Source organism: Brienomyrus brachyistius, chromosome 10 (assembly GCF_023856365.1).
Source record: "Brienomyrus brachyistius isolate T26 chromosome 10, BBRACH_0.4, whole genome shotgun sequence".
In the NCBI taxonomy this organism is placed as follows: domain Eukaryota; kingdom Metazoa; phylum Chordata; class Actinopteri; order Osteoglossiformes; family Mormyridae; genus Brienomyrus; species Brienomyrus brachyistius.
In genome coordinates, this window is record NC_064542.1 from 16,697,408 (window position 1) to 16,722,147 (window position 24,740).

At 40.4% G+C, this 24,740-nt stretch overlaps 1 protein-coding gene across 1 annotated transcript in view; it reads right to left on the reverse strand.

The window, feature by feature from the left end:
- Positions 1 to 24,740, reverse strand: part of LOC125750895 (dachshund homolog 2-like) — a 90,890-nt gene that overhangs the window by 20,604 nt on the left and 45,546 nt on the right. The window contains 2 exon segments of the mRNA XM_049029237.1: positions 12,102 to 12,233; positions 21,484 to 21,599. Of these exon segments, the coding sequence (XP_048885194.1) occupies positions 12,102 to 12,233; positions 21,484 to 21,599 (248 nt within the window).

Sequence of the window (24,740 nt, forward strand, 5' to 3'; positions counted from 1 at the left end):
TTAGTGCGTGGTCATGGAGCCCACCCCCAACACAGTCATGAAAGTCACTATAAGTACAAACTGCATACGAGCAGGACCGGCCTCTGACATGAACATGCAGTGGTTTGTTTATAAGCATGGTGTCACCAAGCCCACTTAGCTGAAACGCCAGAGGTGTGTTTACCTCCAAATAAACAGGCTCATTCTAACAGTTTGCTCATAGCATGGTAGTGCTGCTTTACCATAATTACGCCATGGAGCTTCTCCCACCGGATTCGAGCTTGCAATTAAGAGTCCCACTTGACAAAGGCAAACTTCAAATATGTTTTTAACAGTTTCTATTCTATAGACACGATCACACGGTCACCCATACTGCAAGCAAGAAATGAGTATGTGTTCTGTTCCTGGCACTTCTCTCCCCGCCTACTCTGTGTTTGATATCCGTTTGACAATGATAGGTCCCACTGGGTGTCCATCACAGATTCGTACTGTCAGTAAGGGCCAGATGAATGGGACACAGATAACTGGTGTACAGACTCTCAAATGTGACTGATTTGCTACAATGATGGAAGGGCTTCCATTATTTTAGTAACACTTAGTGAATCATTACTAATTAATTACTTTATTAAATTCTTTGAAGAGTGGCCATTAGTTAAGTAGTTGCCATGGTTGCATGATAGACACAAGCAATGGGATGTCGGCTCTCATTTTTTTTCCTATTTTCGTGTGAGTAGTATACAACAATATGCGTAATTGCAAGTACTAGAATAGTTTTTGGCTGTGTGGATCAATGACCAAAAGCGGAGTATTAATTCTTGAAATGTTACTACCTTTTATGCTCAAAATCTGACAGCAGCTCCCTCACACCCATGAATGATGTGCAGTGATTTGGAAATTTGCTGTTTCATGTTAAAACGGTGGTAAAAGTAGCCAGCAAGAAGCTTTATCGACACACCCCAGCCTACGCTGTTGGCACAGCAACAACATCTTGCCCCCCCCCCCCCCCCAAACTAGTATTAGCCTTGGGCAGTATCTAATTTTTAATACCATCACACCGTTCAGACAGTATATTTTGACAATGATATATTAATTTCAAAAAGCAATTCTATTCTGCTATTTCCTGATAAAGTTTGCTAGGAGGCTTAGAAGGGTCGTTTGGGTATTTTCAAATGAAATACCATGGTATACCAAAAACACCATTAATGCCATGGATTGTTAAATAAATGAAAATAAATTGAATTGAATTAAATCATTCTTCTTATGATAACTATAAAACTGTGAATCTGTGAAGAGCCAACAGAGGAGTTCTAGATTTCACTATGTAGGATGACACTGGACCTACCTGTTACAGAAGATGAATGTTTTCTGTACCATGGAAAACTGCTGATACTGTAAGTAAAGGTTGTGCAGGATATTGAGAGACATGCTTTGTTCTGGCCAACAGCCCAAGGCACACAGTCAGATTCGGCTCACAGAGACAGTAACCATGGTCTCCATTTCAGCCTGCTAGTAGGAGAAGATGAGCATGGAGGTAGAGAGACCCACGCAAACCCACGCAAGCACCTGAGCAGCTACGGAGGATGTGAAACATCTACACACACTGAAATGGCAGGTTTTGTGATATAAAGGCAAGAATCAGGATAAATTGTTTGATGTTTTATCCACTTTTTAATTTAAAATTATGTCCTTCTAAGTATCTATCTGCTTTTTTTATTTTGTTGGTTGCAATGTCACATTTAAGATGGAAGAATTACACAATTTAAGTTGATTTCTGGTTCTGAAATTTCAATAAGGGTGCTCTGGTTATCTACTGTTTATGGGTTGTAATAATAATTAAAGACAGAGATTTGATTACTATTACACTCTGTTCCTTTGCAGTCCTTGAAATGAAAGTTAGACGATATAATTCTAGCTCACTCTCTGCCAGCCGCAGCATCACCATTAGACCCATGTTGTTTTCTAACTTCCTTCAAACTGCCTCACTTGTTTTCACGTTTAACCTCATCACAGAAACACAATATACATCAAAGATATGAAGGACAGAATGAGAGGATGAGAGAATGAAAGAGAGTGGTAGAGAAAACCAGTCCTTCATATCCGTCTGAAGTGTTTACATATTAATGGAATTGATCAAAGATAGTAGATGCAGATTATTTTCCTTCAGATGATGTGATTCTTTGAATACTATAGTTAGAAAAAAGCAAATAAGCATAATATAAAACTTTATCAACACTTTTCTTATTGGGCCATTTTTACATGTGTATTCATATTTACTATTGCAGCACAGAGGACTGATACTCCGTCCAAGATGAACCCTGTATATTATACTGTCCGCTTCCCTGAGGCAGGGTCACTACGACCCTGCACTCAACAAACCGTTCTTCCTTTACATCAAAATATTTAGCAGAGCATTCCTAGTTGGGTGCTTTGCACCACCTGAACGATACCAATTTTGTCTCTTTTCCACTCCTTTTGACAGCTGTAGCTGTTATACAATTTTACTCTAATAATAAAGGTCAGCGATTCCCATAGCAAACGACAAAAAGGAATTCAGCATCGTTACACAAAGTACATTTCCATTAGCTGCGGGTTCAGGGTAAATACCATGACCTAACATTTCTACTCCTGTCACTTATACTTATTAAAACGCACATGAACATCAAGACACAAAAATGGGGATTTTAGCATTATATTCCTTCTTTCTCATAAATAAATTCAGTATTGAGGCATATGTACCAGGACTGATAGATAGAAGAACACTTAAAGGAACATGCACAAAAATTCAGATGAAATCCTATATACAAATTGTGGAAAACAAACCTAGGAGCAGCCCTGAGTAAATGTACCTCAAGAAAATACCTATAGAACCCTAGTATGGCAATCAGGGTGAGCTTACCCAAGCCAATTGCATTATTCTACCAGCTGTCAGCCAACATTTCAAGGAGTGCAGATGAGGCCGATGTACAGGAGCAGTAACCGCAGTAGATAATATCTATAAAGAGAAATTAGCTTTTACAAGCAATGGTGCTACTATACACTGTGAGGTTATTAACCAGGCAGGTATTAACAGTGCAGAATAATCTTATTAATTGTAGCTTTTTCAAATCCTTGATTCTCCCATATAACCACATGGGGTGCTAATGTACATCCTGTAATGAATGACTTTAGAAAGACACTAACTTAAATTGCTCTGGATAAAAAAGACACCTTTGAAAATGTGATAACCGTGAAAGCAGTCGATGTCTTTTAAGTTAACATACATATGACAGAGATTAAAAAGAAACTGTATTTTTAAAGAATGAGGTGTTCAGTGAAGCGCTCTTTAGTTTGTATGATTGACAGAGAAGTACCAGCTTACCATACTGAGAAAAAATAGCCAGTAGGAGGAAAGGGAGACTGGTTGTTGTTGGTACTGTAGACAAGTGGTTTAGCTGTCATAAGCTCTAAGGTGCATACTAATCAGTATTACTGATGAAATGTTATCTTCTGATTCATACACAGATGGCCAAACCCTGCTTTTGATTAAATCCTGAGAAAATGCTAACTCTTGGTACTTGTTTTTCATGGAATAAGAGCAGCAGTTTGCAATATCTAGGCGGTATCAACATGTCATTCAGTCTGCCTTCTTCATCTGCCCTGCAATGGACTGTGAGAGCTATGAGGGTGAGGTCGATGTCCGTTGTTGGGTGTGATACTGCAGAATATACACCTTCCTTGCGTTTGAGCTAAACATCCGTTGCAAATAGTTCAAGCAAGTCATTCACCGTTAAAAATAATGGTTTTTAACTATTTTAGATAATACTGTAATTGTAATGTTTGGTTAAGAGTGCCAGAGAAATATAAATAAATATAAATGTGAAAAAATGCTCTTCCAGTTCCATACCCTCTATTCCTACCATAGAGTTAATATAATCAAAACCTTGGTCTATTTGGTGCGAGATCAATCATGATGCTTTTTTCAGCAAACTCTTCCACCTTCTTTGCAGATTGTCTAATATGACCCTGAGCTGAATAGCTCACCAAAGTGAAGGTCTCATTCGGAAACCATCAGATTTCGATATTTATTGACATCTGTGGCTCAGAAAGCTGTTCCGTTTTAAGCCTAAGAAAACAAAAGCTAATTTCATGCCATGGGAAATCATTAACAGAGCAGCCTACACAACATGAATTGATTAGGAGTCTGTTTAAGAACAGGCTCAGCAGATGATTGTCTCCAATATTTGTATCAAATGGTTGCCATTGATATTAAACATGCATAAAATACCTGCATCGCCTCTATCATCATCACCATGATCAATGAGCAGTTTTCAAGAATTTAAATTAAGGGTCACCGGAAGGTTGAAGTAAAATATATCAAATGACATTGGGAAAAGTCCTCATTGCTGGAGTATAAATACTCAAGTGTGTGGCAAAAGAATAATATGGGTATATATAATTGGGTATGTCTCATGCCCTGGGCTCCCTGGAAGTGGCATATTTTCCTTAACTGGGCTAAATGGGATCTCTCCAGTGTGCGGTTATCAAGGTTTGTACACTTTTTGATTAGCAACTTCCCATTACTTTTTCATTATTTCAACCTAAATTTCCAAGATTTAATTCAAAAAAAGATTTTTTTGGTTCAACCCATTCAGAAAAAAAGTGTTCCGAGTTGTGTCATCGTCATCACATGACAACATTACAAACATGTACTTCGTGTAGAGGGAATATGTGTTATGATCTTGCATTCATTTGGATATGGATGTACCTTCCACTGTGTGATTTTGCTTTTCTCTCTTGTTCAGACACACACTATCAAAAAAACTACATAGATAATTTTCTAATCTGACCTAATCTGGTCAAATAATGGTGAGATGATCAACTCTTAACCACCACTGTTTATAGCTATCACCATAATAGAAAGTCATTAATGAATTCCTACATTTATACTAACAAGAAACAATAATGATTGAGTTGTAAAAGTTAGTGCTAAAAGACAAATTATTTGTGTAAATGTTACAAGTGCTTAGTACAGTGTCATAGTTGTACAGTGGCCTTACACCGCGAAAGTTCCTGGTTCGATCCCCATAGCCAATGGGGAAAATGCTGGGTTGAGTTCACGTGTCATTATTACTGTAAAATGCTATTCTGTATTATTTGATCTCCGTAAAATACTTTCAATCTCATCCGTGTGAAATGTTCTGCGCAAATAACCGTATCTTGTATTTGCTTTCTATTTATAAACTTTCAAAGTAGACCGTGACTAAACAAAATCTGAAAATATCTTTGTGTTCATATTATTTTAACAGATATTTTTTTTCAGTTTCATGTTTGTAATATGGGTACGCTTTTATCTTTATTTTGGAATTAATTGGAATGCTGAGACGTCATTTTTATAGGCTTTACTATATTATGTTGCAATCTCAGCTCTGTTTTCCATATTATAGAAATATCGCGCAGAGAATTACTTCAGAAAAGATGGTTTTTATTCTCTGCTTTCTCGTCTTGATTTTACTCACAGCACGACTATAGGGTTCACTTTTTTCGATATACATACGCGTATATACAAGACTCACACTCTCCCGCTAACTCAAACGAAACCGTCACTTAAAACAGAGAAACGAACTGTAGGTAATAAATTTGCAAATATACAAAAATCAAGGGCTTGTAAAACCAAATATATCGGGGCATGTCATTTTGGTACATTACACCTTACAGGTTAACAAAATAATTCAATCAGGTAATGTGAAATATTGTGACAGATGAGTTTAACAGATTACATGGCGTGAGTAGTGAGAGCGCGGAACTTCATCCGGCGGAACCAGCTTTTGGGAATCTGTTCCCACTCGCTCAACTAAGCGAGACAGTTAACCTGGCCCGGAGAAGACTTGTTCACTCGCCTAAGTTACCATGGTAGCTCAGCGGGGATTCATTTAAGACACGTTGATGGAGGAGCCAGACTTGTCGAAATAACTCATAAAAGACGTAGACTTTTCCTTAATCCTGCTGGTTATGATTAAAGCCGAAATGTTATCATGTGGTAATAAGAATACAACACAAGAAACAACAACTAATAATGGTGTATTATAAACTGAATCCTTCGCCCTTGAATGATAAAGTTTTAGTACTGAAAGGCCTTTTTTTAACACGTACATTTGTACCTTGTTGACGCGGTATAAAAATGTGTCACCACGGGTTCTTTTAAATGCATATTTTAATTAGTACTTTTAAGTGTTGTGTATAGAGGGGAAAATGCGAAGTTGATACGTATTTCTCTCGTTTTCTTACCCAACGTAGTTCTTAAAACTCTCGTGACTTTTCCAAAACTTTCTGATATATTTTTTTTCCATAACTTTTCCAAGTCTGTAAAACGTGATTTCTTAATTCCATGATTTTTGCAGGATTTTCATGACCATAGGAACCCTGTTTAATGTGATGGACTGACATCCCATCCAATGTGTGTCTCATGCCCTGAACTTCCTGTGATAGACTCCAGGTAAAGTGAAAACTCTGTACTGGATAAGCAGTATAGAACATGGATGGATGGATATGTAAATGACATAGATGTAGACCAAGGGTGTAGTAAAGCCATACAGGACAACAAGCATGGCTTATTCCGGCTTTCTATGATAATGATTGAAAATAAATAATAGAAAATATCTTGGGATGAAAAGATCTGAAAAATAATATTTCATTCAAGACAAAAACACCAAGAAGATGCACAAGGAATCAGATATCAGATAAAACCTATAGCACCCTGTAATAACAACCCATTGGACAGTGATCATGCAAGTTCTACTAAAGCAATTCTGTCACAAATAGACCCACTAAAAGAAACAGAAAATGACCCTCAGGACCCGCAGCAGGAAGCATTTTAAACTGTGAAGATGAGATCCGTTTCTCTGTAGATTAAATAGCCATAAAAATGACACTAGTGTGGTTGAAGAACTTGAGCAAGCACTGATGATATATCTATGCAGGAGTGATGATGTGTGACGTGCAAGTATCGGGAGAGAAGTGAAGAAGAGAGCCCAGTAGGCCAGCGGCTGCTTCCTGGAGATGGCTGGGGATTTTCCTGGTAATTATATTACTTGCTCAAAGACTGCGTCAGGAGGTCCATCACTGATTATTTGCCTTTCCTAGAACTACAGTTTGGTTAGTCACAGAGTTACAATGGCTCTTTTGTTATCGAGGCAGCAGTCACTTCCATGTACTTCTGCTGAACCGCCGCTGTCATAGTATGTCAGATATTAACTTACAGAGTGTGACTTCTCGTGTGCCTCTCACTGCTGTTCCTGTATGTTAACATCTGCGGCAGAGTTTCTGCTGCAGAGAATGTAAATACCACAACGCATGTAAAACAGGTTGAAAAATACATTTCTCCGTGAAACCAAATCATGCCTTTTGAAGAAATGCCTTTCGCCCCCATACTCAACAGGCACTGCAGTTAAACCTATAGGGGTCCAGGGGTAGGGAACACACTTTCACTGACTGGGGCATGGTCACACATTTCATTCAATATCATAAACGTAATTCATGGCAAATAAATTCTTTCTTATATATTTGTTTTTGACATTAAACTCATCTTAATCTTAATGTACTTTGTGAATATGCCAGATTTATGTGAAGTTTGTAATTTGACATCAAAGTGTAGACATTGCAAAATGCAGTTTGGAACACTTGCAGAAACATTATAAAAGTACATATTAAGCAATGGTGGCAGTTTGTTTTGATCCCAGATATCTGATCACCAAAGTCTTGGCTACATGAAGATGACTAAATGGTGTAGTTGCAACATTGAGATGGATAATAAATAAGAAAAACCTCAAAAACTCATGTCACTATTTCTGGCTCCTTTCATTGAATATGTATGAACTTTCATGTGTATGCATGAGCCATTCACACCTGGCCACATCCCCCCCCCCCCTTTTATGACGCTGATGGGGATGTATCTGGATCGCGTTTCACCATTGCGTTGTTCATCTAATTACCAAGCGAATGTGATTTGAATACGCGGAAATGCGGCTATTTAGAATGTGAATAGCGATCTTCATGTGAGGGTAGCATTACACGCCCCCGATGCAGGTAAAACAAAGAAAAGTGACATGGTTTACTTTTTTGCCTATTTAACCTAATTTTAAAAACTTTAATACTTCCAACGGATTACAGATTTAGTCAGTGTTTCTTTTATGTTTCTACAGTAAGATTTCAGCGAGTCTGAAATATGCGATGCCGTCGACTCCAGAGGTTAAAGTGGTAAAGGACAGAACAGAATGCGTTAAAATGACTGAATGCTCAGAGAAACTGCTAATTTAAACAAACAGCCTGAGGTCTTCTTGCCATCAAGGCTATTGAGTGACCTTGAGCCGACGGAGACACTTAATGACATCTTGCAGGGCTTTGTGTGGACCAGAGGGCAGCGGAGTTCATATATTGGTGTCAAAAGCGCAAACGAGCTCAAGCTTGGCAGCCCCACAGGTGGGAAGTCAGCGCAGAGTGGAGGCTGATGAATGTGCGTTTTGTATGACAGGTGTCAGACTGAGGACCAGCATGAGCGTACAGGTGACTGTGCAGCCCAGCCAGGCTTCAGCTTCTCTCAGTGACCTTGGGATATTACTGCTGAAGTGGGCAAGAACAAATGAATCCATTTTAAAAATGGCTGCCCTACATGTGAGAGATCATGGTGTGATTCTCACCAAGGGTTCACCCCCATGGAGTCGCTACCACCTGCCCGACATTCAGAAAAGCAAGAAAAGGCAAAGGATTGTGAAAACAGATTTTGACACCCATGTGGTGCCTCACACTGAGGCAACGTGATACAACCTTAAAGGGACCTTCATAAGTTCCCTCTCCCCTGCATGTTAAGCAAATAAGAATCTCACACAGCACAAAATACTTACAGCAAAAGCCCTTAACTCCCTGCTGTAAGTTAGATTGGAAAACCTGGTCAAAGGACTACCGTTGCAAGAAATGCTCACTGGTCTGAACAAAACTGCGTAGGACATGCTTGAGAGTGGTAAGTGGACACAGTTAACATACTCAGAGGTAGGTATCTTACCAAAGTGGAAATAAAGAGTTACAGAGCTACTGTCCATGTAGTTATGTAACTCTCAAATATCTCACTTCTCTGTACCAGTCTAAGATTTCGGTATTAGGACAGTTTCATCCAGAGAGTGGATAAAGACCAAATTAGATGACAGACATTAACATATGCAGAAGCACATAAGCTTACAATTTGTACAAGTTTATACAGCTGGATATTTACTGGAGCAATTGAAGTGAAGTAGATGTAGGTGCAATAGCAAGGTCATAGCTGGGAACCTTTGGGTTCCAAGGCTGTACCCTTAATCACTGATCTACCAGTTGACCCCAGAAACACAGACAGAAGGACGTGCTTGGACCTGCCCCTGGCAACTCTGTGTCCTTGGCCACAAGATTTCCTGAGGTCCCCTGAATAACACACAAGGACTCATCAATGAATGTGCCTCTTCAAAAAAAACTGTCTACTGGCTCTTTGCTTGTGATATAACCGGGAACAAGTCTCTCATTAGCAGGAGTTCTTGCTTAGGTGATTAGTTAGTCTTCCTCTGTGGTCTGACACAGGTGTTAGCTGTCACAGTTTTTGCTCTTGCGAATAGGTTTTCAATGATGGCTTCATATCCAAAGATTTATATTCATTTTATCTTCACGTCAAGTACAGAAAATGCAGGAACCACCTGTCACAACTGCTTCTTCACACAGATAGATAGATAGATAGATAGATAGATAGATAGATAGAAGATAGATAGATAGATAGATAGATAGATAGATAGATCTCTAGTCCTCTGATGTGTCTGGAGTGTTAACTGTCCAGGTAATGTCCATGGGGAAGTGGGGGGGGCTGTATGTTGTACCCACCTTAATGTCCTTAGCCAGCAGTCTGACTGTGGTCATCAGAAAACAAAAGCAAAAGTTCCATAATAAAAAGGAAGCAGTTCAGTAAGAGCAATTACTAATTAGCTAACAGTAATGATTATATATGCCTGAAATAATAACAACCAGAACAAGAGACACTGAAATAAAGCCTGTCTGCTCTGTTGAGCCCCTGTTACGGGCCTAAGAAATAACAAAAAAAGTATCTTACTGAACAGATTCTCATGTGTAACAGTCCTAGCATAAGAGAAACCCAAACAAAAATGAATTGTAGATCGGGGGGGGGGGGGGGGGGGGTGGGGGAGGGGTAGAAATGGACTGAAAAAAGAGAAGAAAGCCAGCCCTGCCAACTGTTTTCTCAAAATCAGAGACATGGCAGAGGAAAGGAGGAATGGAAGAAGTGACTGGAAGGGCGAGAGAGCACATGCGTAAGAAAAGCATCAGAAAATATTCTAGTTCAGCCTGAAGCCCCCGGTACACTCCAGTTAAGAATAATGTCATATCTTCCATCTTGTTTACAGACTCCCCCCCCCCCCCCCCCCCCCCCCATAAGTGCCTCCTTCCACCGAGTGTTCATGGCACTGCCTGACCTACACGCTTTCCCTCAGTTACATAACACACAAGATCCAACTCAGCAACATTGATCCGTGTATGTGTAACACTGGAATGTGTTCAGAACAATTTCAGTTAGCGACCAAAATGCAGTACTGCATGCTGGTTCTGAAATATTTAAACAACGTGAAAGATTTGAGGGTGTGAACATAAGAAATTTACAAACGAGAGGAGGCCATTCGGTCCATCAAGCTCATTTGGGGAGAACTTGTGGAAAGTCAATAAGTATTCCAAGAAAAAGTAAAATGTAGATGCATGCAATCAAACAAAAATAAGTAAATGAATTTAATGTAAATGAAGGAAAACTAGAATAATATACTGGCCAAACAATACAATTACAAATTAAAAGAATGTCATGGTTTAGACATCCTCACCTGTCTCCCACTGTCATGACCCAAACCAGTTTGTTTACCTTGTTTACTTGTTTACCTCTCTTCTCTTGCCTCTCATTCTTAGCCCTCATGTGGAAATCACTCCCAACTACCTCTTTTTAGCCCCTTGTTAGTCTTAAGGACCCGTTTAATTCGTCATCCCCAATCTGGTCATTAATCAATCCTCCTGTTGCCTGTGCCTACCCTGTAGTTAGTCTTTCCATTTTGACCCCCTGCAGTCTTGTTTGTTTCCCTGCTCCTGTTTTGGTCTCCTTTGGACGCCTGCTGCAGATTCCTTTGTCCTTCACGTTGTGATATTTTGATACAGGCCTGAACTCTCTCTGCTTTTTTGTTTGCTTCAGTTCTCTGCCTTCCATCCAGCTGGTTCTTTTTTTGATGGAGTTGAATGTAAAGGTAAAATGGAGGCCAGCGTTGCATTGTTACAACAGAAGTTTAAGCTCATTAATAAAGGCAAGTCCAGCCCATATCACAGTTCCCCCACATGCTGGATCTCAGAAGAGTACAGTAATGTTCTCACTCTGCTCTGCATTATCACTGTCACTATCATCATCATCACCATTATCATACATGCTTAATTGCTGGATTATCAGAGGCAGTGGATTAGCACCCCAACCCATTATGCTGTGTTAATTTCCTCTTTAACACCATTTCCTTCCTCTCCTCCTACATTGCATTTTATATGGAGAAAGGAAGCATTGTTTCAGTAAGATCCACCATTCCATCAGTGGAGGACATTACATAGACATATGATAAACCAATTAGACAGAACCAAGCTATGGGCAAAGACACCATCATAACCACCAGTTGGTTGTGTGAACATAAATATGACCAGAAATGTTTCAGAAATAGCAAACGCAGTCTATCAATAAACTATGCTGTCCACCAAGGCCCCTTTGTCCTGAAGCACATCATTAGCTGCCTGGCAGCCAAACTGGCCATTAGGGAAGCTGCCACAAAAATGCATCTATAGACAAGAGAAACACAGCCAAAACCAATTACCTTGGATTTGTCACTGATAATTTAGTGCTCAGACATCTCCCACATTTAAATGAGCTGCTGCTCCTGATTTTGTTTCTGTCAATGAGACCCCAGAGTTTCCTAAACTCTCTGAAGGGTCCAGCCCAGAGCAGCACCTGGTCATCTCTATGAGCCAATAAAAGCGAAGTAATTGATGTGTATGGGTGCATGGAGCAGCTGAAGTGGACCTGAAGCATACTTGTGGGCTCTCACCTGCACTGGAGTTCAGCTCTTCGTTCTCGGACTCTGTTCCATTCTGGCTGCCCACCCCATGCAGACTGTTCATCGCCATCAGCTTCATCTTCTGAAGCTTCATGGCCTCCGCCATTGCTGCAGCTGTCAGTCCTGAATTCAGATAACAAAGTCAAAACTCAATACAGCTGCTGGAGGCCATGGGCCCTCAGAGAGCTTCGCACAGATGAACCATCTCTTCTTTGCATGAGTCACTGTTACACATCACAGTGCAGTTACCAGTAAACTGGCAGTGCATGATAGCAGGGATAACATAAACAACCCCCCCCCCCCTTTAAGAACCATGAAGTCAGACACTTTAATCAAACAATAAATACCCCTAAAACACTAAAACAGAACGAACAGCAGCAAACTTAAACCTTGACAGAGGTAATTCATTTACAAACCAACATACAAGTGAGCAGATAGTGCAAGTAACACTGAAGCAAGCATCTGGACTGATCATGGGACATTCAGCACAGACAAAGAGCTCTTTCAGCATCTTATCCACAGAGCACCCCCACTCATACAGACCACCCTCCTCCTAGATTCCTCTGTGTCTTCCCTTAACTAACCCAATTAAACCTTCTGAATAACCATAACAACAGATTAACTTAAAGCTGTCACCTATTCATTATAGATACCTTCATAATGCATTACAATGGTCGGTATAAGAATTAATAAAGCATTACAGCATCTTCTTTTGACAATCATAAGGCATTATAGTGTAGATAATAATAATAATAATACTTATACCGACCATTATTATGCATTACAAAGGTTTCTATAGTACACTAAAGATGGCAGCTTCCTAAAACATTTATAATCCATAACCAACATGGCAATAATGTATCCCTTTTTATAAATATTTATAACCATATTTTTAATGCTTTATGTATGCATTATAATGTGAGATGAATTTAATCATACATTCTTATGGCATTCATAGAAAATGTTACCAGATTAACAAAGGTCATCTAGGTTACTTATATAGTGTATTCCATTTGCCTTGGGATCCGATTTTCGGATTTGGAGATTACGTCACATCCGCTAAAAATTTAGGAAAACCGAGTGGGATGCATTCCATAGACCCATATAAAAAAGCAAGATTTTTTGCTTAGTCAGACAACTTGTCGGATTTAAGATACCTCAGTTTAAATGGCCTTTATCTTCGTTCACTTACAACGAAGTGAACATTGGCTAACTACCTTAAATCTGACAACTAATCTGACTAATGAAATCCAATTCTAGCCGAGTTAATTGTTAGCCAATGTAAGCAATATCAGTTGATAACACATTACATGCAGTGCTTTGCGTATAAAACTCCGTAGCTACGCGTCCACATATAAGTTGGACGGTATAGTGTGTGCGACCGATTTAATGAGCTACAAATGAGTAGTAGTGCTTAAACAGTATAAAACTACAACTTTCACTTCTGTTGATAAAGGGCCCAGCTATCTTGGATTCCGTACTCGGATCCTCTGTGTTGCTCCGAGATATTTCTCGGATCGCCGAGAAACGGGTGTGCGTATGTCGTCACTTACCGCTTCAAAACACGGAATCCGACTCGCAATCTGAGTTCCAAGGGCTAATGGAATGACCCATCTTACACAGCGCCTGGTCCACAGGCTCCACCTCCCACCGGCTCATAACACATACCGTATATAAACTACTAGCATGTAATATCAAGAACAAATAATCCACAGATTCAGTTCTCATGACGGCCAAGTAGCCAAGCTACAGGCAAGATAAAGATAAAAAAAAAAAATTTCCTCTTTGCAGAAGAAAAATCTAGAAGATATCCAATGCATCACTCCCCATACATACAAAAAATACTGTCAACTCTGGCACTTTTTAGTAGTTTAGACAACTCTTGCTCCTCAGTTCAATGAACCTATTCTCGGAATGCCATGATAATCATTACTAAACTCTACTTGTGCTTGTAATATCCAGAATTCTTCAACTCTTTAAGGATCTTGACCTTAGTGTTTTCAGTCAAAAGTTAAAAATTAAAGAGCAAGGTCAGAGAGTGCTGGTTCAAGCGGCAAACGACACAGTGAAAGTGGGTGGGGGCAGCCAAATGGATGGAACGGCTCATTACGTGCTCAGACGCCTTATTTTAAACGCAAACCTCTCATTCCCTCAGTGAGTCAGCCACTAAGATCCTTTCTTTCGTCTGCCTTAGAAGAGGGGAACAATATACATTACTGTCATGCAGTGCATTAAGAAGAACGACCTCAAACAAAACAACCATCAACAGGCAATAAAGGATGTGCGTACATCGCTTTGATCTTTTGATGACAAGACCACCAGTGTTACAACCCCCAGTCCCCCCAACCCCCCCACGCTGAGGCATTGCGTGCCTGCTGCCCATTTCACCCCATGGCAAGTGATGGTCATCATCATAGGCAGAAAACCAAGTGCACATTCCCCCTTAGCTGATTATTCCCATTCCGGCACACAAAGCCAGGCAAATAAACACGCACATTATCGTAATTTGTACAGATAACGACATAGAGGAGGGGGTTAGACGTAAGAGGAATGAGGGCCCTCCAGGGAGGAGAGGGAAAAGGCCCAGTCCGTGTATCTCAGGGCCTGAGAGGGCCACTGACGGCTCCGCGTAAACAAAACAGCCCTGTGATTGATGCCTTTTGCCATGAGTTAATTTAGCCTCTCTGTCTCCTGGGCTGTCAGGGCCACAGCTGCCTCTGCAGGAAGCCTCCCATTGCTTCTCAATGAGTTTTCTCAGAACCTGGATGGGCCTTCAGGAATATATGGGGACATCGCTCATACCGGGGACTGATCAGCCGCTACTTGGGGGAGAGGCCAGGGGAACTGTTGCCTCTTCCAGTCTACTCGCGATGATCATTAGCATGCTGCCTCTGATTGGGTGACAAGACATCCCCTGAGGTGGCCCTTACCAGTGACACCAATGGACACCACTCAAGGAAAAGGAATAAAGTTACACATTTGCCCTCTCATGGCACACAGACACTAAAATTAACAGGGTACCTAATTGGCCATGAGCATTTATGTTCATTGTTACCAGATTTCCAGCTACCCTACAGAAATTATATTAATGTTGTATGGCCAGCTTGACATTTATGTACCATTCAACACAACATGCTATCAATCATCTATCAATTTGTTTAATATAGACATATTTATTTATTTTATTTAAAAAAAACACAGGTGACTACAGACAATGAGTATGTTAGGGTCTGAGATGTTATGGAGGAGAGCCACCAGAAATTACACCCCTAGGGGCAGTATTCTGGGGATGGATACAAAGAGTGTTTGTTTTAATGTAGCCAAGAAATAAAATAAGTGAAATAATAAAGTTTTTCACAAATGGTTACATACTAGTCTGTTTTGAAAACTAATTGATTCAGCAAATGAATTAGTACCAAAAAAAATCCAAAAACTTTAGAGCTAAAATGTGAAAAGGTCCATAAGTTTTGCTATTGCCACACACTGGGAATAAACCATTGGTGCTGATAAGGTAACATATTGGCTAGATAGGTGCACGTGGGGGAAAAGTGAACAATGAAACTAACAGCCAGTTGTATATTTATCTAGTCGACTAAGCTGGATTTCTCAGTTTTTAAGCAATTCTATTTTACTACAAATATATGAAATATTTCTGAATTATCTAAAACACAAAGCAAAGAAATTGTGTGTTATGATAAGCTTGGGATTATCAGAGATAATGTCACCCTGGTGCCTCTCTTCTCTGTTATGCATTCTCAGTGCCCCCCCCCCCCCCCCCCAACACACACACACACACACAGACATTACGACTTTTAAAAGGCCCTAACATCAAAAATGACTTCATTCACCTCTGATATTTTCATACAGAGATGGAAATGTTCCTGAGTGGAACTGGCTGTCACCGTGATAACTGTAGCGCTTGTTCCAGATTGGAGGCACAGACCAGAGATTGCCTATAATAAAGTGAGTGAGCATTGCTGCAGTTTCCAGTGCTGGGAAGATTCATTTTCCATTACCTGAAGGGTTGTCGGATTTGACTCTCCCTGCTGGCCCCTGGAGGTTGGGCTCCCCCTTTCAGTCTAGTCTCTCCCAAGGTTTCTTCCTTCTTGAGAGTTTTTCCTTGCCACTGTCGCCTATGGCTTACTCACTGGGGGCTTTGGGTGGGGATGCTGTAAAGCGCTTTGCGACAATGTAATATTGTGATAACGCTCTAAACAAAAATAAATTTGTTGTTGTTGTGAAACCAGGCTGTATTACAGTCAAAGGGCAGGTAAAGTAAAGACAGGCAACCTTTCCTAGTGTTTAAGACATTAAATTCCATTCAATTCTTAGCCTTTTCATACCTGTCCTTCTGTCTTTTCTGTCATACTGTGACAATCAGAACAGATCAGTGAGAAGCACTCAACAAAGGAATATTGCTGTTACAGTACCTGTAAATGGGGCTATTCACATTTCCTGCCATATCTGGTAACTGCGCACACAGTCAGAGTCACAGTGATATAGGCCCTGTCCTGGGAAACAAGGAAAGACCATCATCCCTTATGCTGGGAGGACTCATTGGAAACCTTGAGCGGCTCTGCGGCTCGGTAATTTACTCAGTGCACTGCAATACTTAGGACTGAAGAGGGCGCCTTTTGTCTGGTTTCAGGGTCACAGAGTTGCCTAGTAAGCACTGGCCTGGCATGGTAACACGATGCCAGAGAGCTGAGAGAACAGGCTCAGAGGGGAACAGGCTTATTGATTGAAATGACTGACAGCAGGGCATATAAAAACAAATCCGCCTTACATCAATAAATGGATGTGTGGTTAGAATTCTTTATGTTCAAGGGCTTCCTTCTGAACATCACTGTATATAATACCTCTGTAAACGTAACATTGTGAAAACAAACTAGAGCTATCACGATTACTCAATTTTTAAAAAGCACCAATTAAAATGTGCCATCTCTATTATATAGCTTAGCCTAGCCTACCTTAAAAACAATTGGGCAAAATCATTTACACAAAGCCTATTTTATAATAAAATGTTGAATATAAATATGTACTTGAATAATGTACTGAAAGTGAAAAACAATTACCCATCATAAAGTCGAAAAATATCGTAACACGGACCATTGTAACCCGGGGAGCGTCTGTACATCTAATTTGTAATCTCGTCCTCAAAATGTGATTAAACCTGTTATTTTGATATTGCGGGGTCCATTTTTTAGTCCCCAGAAGGGGAAATTCAATTTTATAAAAATCTGCAATCAAAAAATTAAAAATGTCAAAAGTCTTGTATTTAGTTTGATTACTTAGAGTTAAGGATAGGGCTGGGTAGGGGTTAATGTTGTCATAGAAATAAGGTTTTTTCCATTGAAATGAATGGACAGTCCCCACAAACATATGAATAAAAATGTGTCTGTGTGTGTGAATCTATATTTATATCATTTATGATGTCAGTTGAGATTTAGAGGCTCTTACGAAGTCCCTGAGAGTTGTGTGGACCCCCTATGAGGCAGCAGGGTTGGGTGGGGTTGAGGGCGACCCACACACTGGAGGGTTCTGTATGACCTCTGCATACCTCTGGCCTTGACCGAGGCCCATTTCTGTACTGCTCACCCCATTGTACAAATTTGAAATCAAGATTATCATAGCACAATTGCCTCCTTTGATGTAGAAAAAGTGCAGAGAGCAGCATCTGCATCTTTCCAATATATTGTGGACTGCGAGCTGGACTTTATTGACCCGCTAGACATTTCCATGCATGCTGTGTCCGGCTAACTAGCAGACCAAGCAGAAAAAAAATCTAATTACTGTACGACCCACACTGTCAAACAAGATAAAACATAAACATCTTTCCTTTCCGTGAATACAGATGTGTCAAGGATTGAACAGGAGCCTGTCTTGCTAAATATCGCAAGATAGCACACTTCACTTCACACGTACACAAAAATATGTCTCAGAAAAAAAAGTGGTGATTGAATGTTTCAAATAAATTAGTCCTGAAGTGCGACTGGAGTGTGAAGATGAACAGAGACTAACACTCCAAAAAGACATCAGGCAGCTTCAGTACAAAGTGACTTCACCCAAGGGATCCTTTTACTGTATGACACTGTACATGTAGGCCCTGAAGCTCAGTCAGACAGCCCTCTCGACAGTAACGTGTGGAGCCAGTAGGGTGTGACTGGGAAAGGGGAAGTAATCCACTTATCCACACTTCTTACTATGTCCCACTATTTCTCTGACATGCCCCCACCGCTCAAACCAGCAGAATCCTGAAATGGAGCCACTCTCCAGGCCCAGAACCTGCTTGCATTAAGGTTACAAGTTCAGGGCCCTGCTGTTCCCAGAAGCAGTGAAGCACAAAATACGGACTAAAGCTGCTGCAGATACCAGCACTATCTGCTCTGGCTCAACAGGACAACAGTTTCAGAGGATGTGCACTTGTAGTTCAAGGGCTGCTCAATCAAACATGACTGACTTTAATTCTGACCCTAGTACTTAATCAGAATTGGAAAAAAAACAATTCAAAATAACTTAGATAGGTGCATACACAACTGCAGTATAGCTCAGGATAGCTGATCCCTTTGGCTACCCAAAGATTCCAGTACTACACACTGCTGCTGGGCTGATATTGGCTGTGATTATGTCACATGACTACCCACACTCCAGCCTATGAACATTAACAGCCTGCCTCACAGTCCACACAAAAGACACAATGCTGTATTCTCGGGCCCCCCATGTTAAAACATATAACATGTTATAACATGTTATCTGTCCATCTTCTGGAAATGCTAGAAATCAACTATATAGATACAGTAATTTGACTTTCAGTTAATTTTATGTATAATTTTACCCATATTATAAGATATAATATGCAGCTGTTGCTCTGAGGGAGACTACAGTGCAAGATTAACAGACCAAAGCAACAATTGCGCTTGATCATCATCTATACTAGATCTTGCTGCTTCAACAGGCTGCTAAGCAGTATGCTGGAATCTGGAACCAAGACACACATCTCCGATAGCTACCGGTTCTGACCAACGAGCTCCTCAAGTCAACACATTTGCTGTGTATTCATTTATCAGCATTAAATACCACATCCCATGTACCTATCTTTAGAAATGTTCACCACATAAGCCGTGGTGACAAATTAAAAATCACACCTTCTTGAAGAGCCAGGAAAACGTTTTTATGTTGATTGACGTGCAGACAGTGAAAATCATGCACCTCTCATGCATTGCTGTGAAAGATATTTACATGGACCTTTACAGGACACGTTACCAAACATCATTTATAAAAAATCATTACCCTGAGATAGGCAGAGGGTGAAGATTGCCTGGAAGAGGGAGAAGGGCAGAGAAAAGCCCAACCATGTACCAGTAATTGATTTTTGATGGCAAGTAGTACAACCCAGTCTGTTTTTTACTAAAGTAAGATACCAAAAGCCCCAGGTCTCATATTTGTCCTGCTGGTTAATCTTTATTGGGGGTGAAACGGCTGTTTTCAGTGTTTGCTCCTTTCAAGCAGCCGCTGATAAACCCCCCATGGCACCCTCCAGCCCAGGCTGTTCGCAATAGGCACAAATTAAACAGTCGCCCCCCGCCGAGTCCCCTTTTCACCTGTGCCCCCCCGCCTCTCCATCACTGCAGAGCCCCGAGTGACAGCGTGCATAATATGTCTGTTACCAAGAGCCGTACGGCAACGCAAGCCACGGAAAGCAAGGTGCCGGCTGCCTTCCCTGCTCTGTGACACACTTCAGCTCAAGGGTGGAGATATTGATAGAAGAGCATAATATGTCCCCTGTGAATACCTGGAAGGTGCTTTTTCTCTATTTACACTCCCAGAAAGACACTTTTAAAAAGCAAACAAAACTCGTACAGGAGAAATTCTGATGGTTGTCAGTCTGTCAAAATCTGCTTCAAATATCGAATAGAAAATGGTGCAAACGTGATAAGAACCGGCCACTTCAATCTGTCCCAAAGGCAGAGTTTTGTACATATTTCCTGTTTGTTTTGGTCTGCCTGAAATGAAACATAGTTTGTGATACTCTCCAGACCCTAGCAAGCTCTCTGAGATGCTTGATAAAAAACAGTTTTCACTATGTGTTCAAGGAACGCATGTAAGCATGGTTTGGCATTGATTTCATATTCAAATTCAGCGATCCCCCCCCCCCCACCCCCGCCCCCATGGTACAATACCTGGCAGAAAGACATACACATAGCAGCATATGGAGGGGAATGACACTGAGAGGGCACTCCGTGGACAGACGAGATATTCTTCATGCTTTCTTTTATTCCCAAAGATTTTTTAAGCAACAGTGTGCTGAGAATCAGTGTTTTATGTACAAGTGTACTGAATATCAGTGTTATTGAAGTGCACTTATACCACGACAACGCTGAATTCTTGAATCTGAAGGGTGTTCATGAATTTCCTATGACCACACACTTAGTGTCAGCTAAGTAAATCACAGTAGTAAATCAATGCATGATTATAATCTTTAATTCTAACATTACTAAGTTTTTTAAATGTACAACACTATTTAAAAATAACAGAAACTATAAACAAGTATAAGACATCAATCATGCTTCATACCGAGGACCAAGACCTGTGGTCAGTGATTAAATACTAAATTGATTTAACAATGTAATGCACTAGCAAAGTCATATTTACTCAGCTTTGACTGCATTAACTCACTTTTACTACAGTTGCTACACATTTGCTTTACACTCTTATACCTAAGGACTGGTCTTTTGACTTAGCAATGGTCAAATTCAATCAAACAACTGGCTTATTGTCTTAGCAATAGACAATTCCGAATTAACAGCAGCTTGAATAATATCTAAGCAAGATGTTTAACAGTAGTTCCACTAATAAATGCTTCAGCTTTGTAAACAAATGAATAATGTCTTTAGGTACAAATGTGTAAAACAAACCACTCCAAGTCCATCCATCCATCCGTTTTCCAAACCGCTTATCCTACTGGGTCGCTGGGGGTCCGGAGCCTATCCCGGAAGCAATGGGCACGAGGCAGGGAACAACCCAGGACGGGGGGCCAGCCCAACGCAGGGCACACTCACACACCAGTCACTCACACATGCACTCTTACGGGCAATTTAGCAAGTCCAATTAGCCTCAGCATGTCTTTGGACTGTGGGGGGAAACCGGAGTACCCGGTGGAAACCCCATGACGACATGGGGAGAACATGCAAACGCCGCACACATGTGACCCAGGTGGAGACTCGAATCTGGGACCCAGAGGTGTGAGGCATTGTGCATTAATCCTTACATAAATTTCCTTAGGTTCTGTAAGTGCTAGTGCCTTATAACTATCAGTAATTAACCTCTTGTCTCCTATGGGATTTGAAGCTGCACTCTACCAAAAGCTGCTTACCTGTGGGGGGAAGAAGGCCTGGGGGCAGCAAGCCATTCATGCCATGGGGCAGAAACCTAGAGGTGTCCTGCATGGAGACCCCCAGGGAGCGTTTCGGGGGGCGGCCTGGCCGGGAGCTGGGGGGGAGACAAAGGAAACAATGTTGCAAACTGTTCCACAACCTTTACTCTATGCATGAATGCAATGATCACAGATGCTGTTAGTCTTAACAAAGGAGCAGAGCTGCCACTATTAATTATGTTAGCAATGAAGTCCATCCATCCATCCATCCATCCATCCATCCATCCATCCATTTTCCAAACCGCTTATCCTGCTGGGTCACGGGTAGCAATGAAGTAATCTACCAAATTTGATGATTAATCGGGTAATCGTTCCTATTTAATACATATACATGAAAAATAATATTTAGATATTATACATAGCAATCGTGGGGTGGCATGGTGCCGCAGTGGTTAGGACTGTGATCCCACACTTGTGGAATCAACCTTGAAAAATTGCCATCTGTAAATGTTGCTTGGCTCTTGCCAGCTATCTGCTGTAGTGAAGGGGTGCCATACTATAGAATCCCCTCTGTTCAGAAGTTATTTATAAAGTTGAACAGCAGGTGGTGTACTGGTTAAAGCTACGGCAAAGGCTACTGGAATAAACCCCAGGAGAGATCCTGCTGCGTGTGACCTTGAGCACGTACTTAACCTCAAATCTCTACGGTGATCACATCCCGCTATATAAACAACTAGGTCACCTTAGATAAAAGTTTCATCATATGTAAGACACTGTGAGCATTTTTAGCATTGCTAGGAGCCTGCTGATCACTTGAACGCCTCTCCTCCATCTGTGCCGGGCAACAGCAGAACAGGGGAAGGAGAAGAATCTGCAGGAGCATGTGTCCATTAGTCCATGTAATTAAGCTTTCGTTAACCACAGAGAACACGATGAGGAAAAGACAGACACAAATGGGAGCTAGCATTTATCACAGCTATACTCCATACTGTTAGCTTTAGCGTGACTTTCTCAAGTCGACTTCACCGTGGAATGTAAGGCCAAAAACGTTTTAACTACAGCCTATAATTAAATCGTTTCCTGTTGTTGAACAGGGGGCTGGGTCTTCCTCCAGTGCTGAAGTAACCTGGCCTTCTGTTCGGAAACAATCAGCGGCTAATATTCCCATTGTGTGCCGATTTCAAACTGGAAGTTATTCCAAAAGTCAGGGGAGCTCTGAGAAGTTAACTTCTGAAAACAGGCCTGCATCTTTAACACATATAGATATTTGCAAGAAGTTAATTTAATTTCTGCTGGCCATCTGCTTTTGGGCTCTTGAAAGCCATATCATCTCAACTGTAATGTTACCAATGTGCAACATCATTGTAATGTTACAAAAGATCCTTTCAGAAAAAAAGAAATACCTTAACAAGCAATTACCGTCCAAAGATTAGCTTTAGCACTTGCGGTTTGATCCGTTCCAGCTAGTCGTCTCGGCTCTAAATGCTAATTGAATGGTCAGATTTTATAAAAATGAAAAAAAAGGCTTGGTCCTCTCTCCATCAAGATCAGCATAACGCAACAAAGAGCCAGGCCTCGAAAAATCTCTGTTAATTAGCACCTAATGCAAGACCATGACTAATTCAGGAGGTTGAAAGAAGCTCCGTGTCAGATCTAAACAGAAATGCTGTCATATTATTTTTTTTGTATTCAAGGTGACTTATCTGTCACTTTTGGCATTAAATACACATTTTCAGATTTCATTACAGCCCTGTGGGGAAGCTGCACCAAAGTTCAGAGTGCAGGTAATGTGCATGTCACCAGAAAGGATGTGCCCTAGATCTACCCAGTATTCCCAGCCTCCCTACACCCAGCATGGAATACTTATATATAACAGCACATACAAAGAGTGTCAGCTTGCAAGAAAGTACATCAAGTACAGTAAAAGAACTGTCAGTAGGAGATGCTGCCATTCACATTTGAATATCTGTCGTACAAACATGACGTGGAGATTGAATAGCAGTAAATAGCAGGTGTAACTGTCTGTTTGAACGTCTATTTATTATTATTGTTGTTGATCTTGTTGTTGTTATTATTATTATTGTGTGCAATGAGATTTTTAAAAAATGAATATTGATTATTGAGCCCATATGGATGGCATTTCCCCCAGAAAGCCCTGCCTTCTGTTCAGGTCCTCAGGCTTCCGAATGTCACTTTCGTTGTTATGAGGATTGACTCTGCCCACCATTAGTCTTTGCTGGTTGTCCTTTCTTTACATTCAACACTGTCGTGCGCATTCCATGCACTGGGGCTTTTTCAAAATAAGAATCCTTAGACCTTGTGTTCATGACCAGGACAAGCAGATAGAAGGATGGAAAGAAGATAGTCAATGATAAAACGTGGTAAAATTTATTTTCTGCGAATATATGTGTGTAGAAGATCAAATTAACAAATATAAAGGTTAGTTTATTTTATAATAAATTATAAAATGCTTTTAATACTTTTATTTTATTATATACATATATATATATATATATATATATATATATATATATATATATATATATATATATACAGTCTTACGTAAAAGTTTAGCCACCCCTTGATAAATAACAGATTTTGGTGATTTTGTGATTGAAAAGGTATTAATAAGTACTGATTATGTAGGGTGTCCAAACTTTTGCAGAGTGCCACAATAACGTTTTAATTTTTTTTTATCTTTGTTCAATTTATGACATAAAAAGTAACTATGCATCAATGTTTGCTGAAAATATTGTGCATTTTTTCCATGTCCTAGAGAGACTGTGTTTACATATTTTCAATTAAAAAATGACCAAAATCTGTTATTTATCAAGAGGTGGCCAAACTTTTGCATAAGACTGTATGTATGTATACATGCCCATAAACTGTTGCTTTGACAATCACCATTCTGGCCATAGCAGCTATAACCAAAAGGCTGGTGGTTCATGGAGTCGTAGCAGAGACCCTGCAACTGAACCTGTTACAAAAGGTACTTAACTGAAGGATACCTGCTTAACCATGCAGTCATTCCAATGGATAAAATAGTACATTGCTTTGGATAAAAGCACCAGCTATGCAGCACAATATCAAGAGTAACAAAGTGACCTAAGACAACCGTAAACTACCCCTAAACCTCAGTGGTTAAGTGTTTTCCAGTACAAGGTTTCCCGTGAAGGCTTCCGTAGGCCAAAATGGAGTAAAGACGCAATTACCATTACTTTATATGGGAAAATATTTTGAGTGTTTCCAACCAGAAA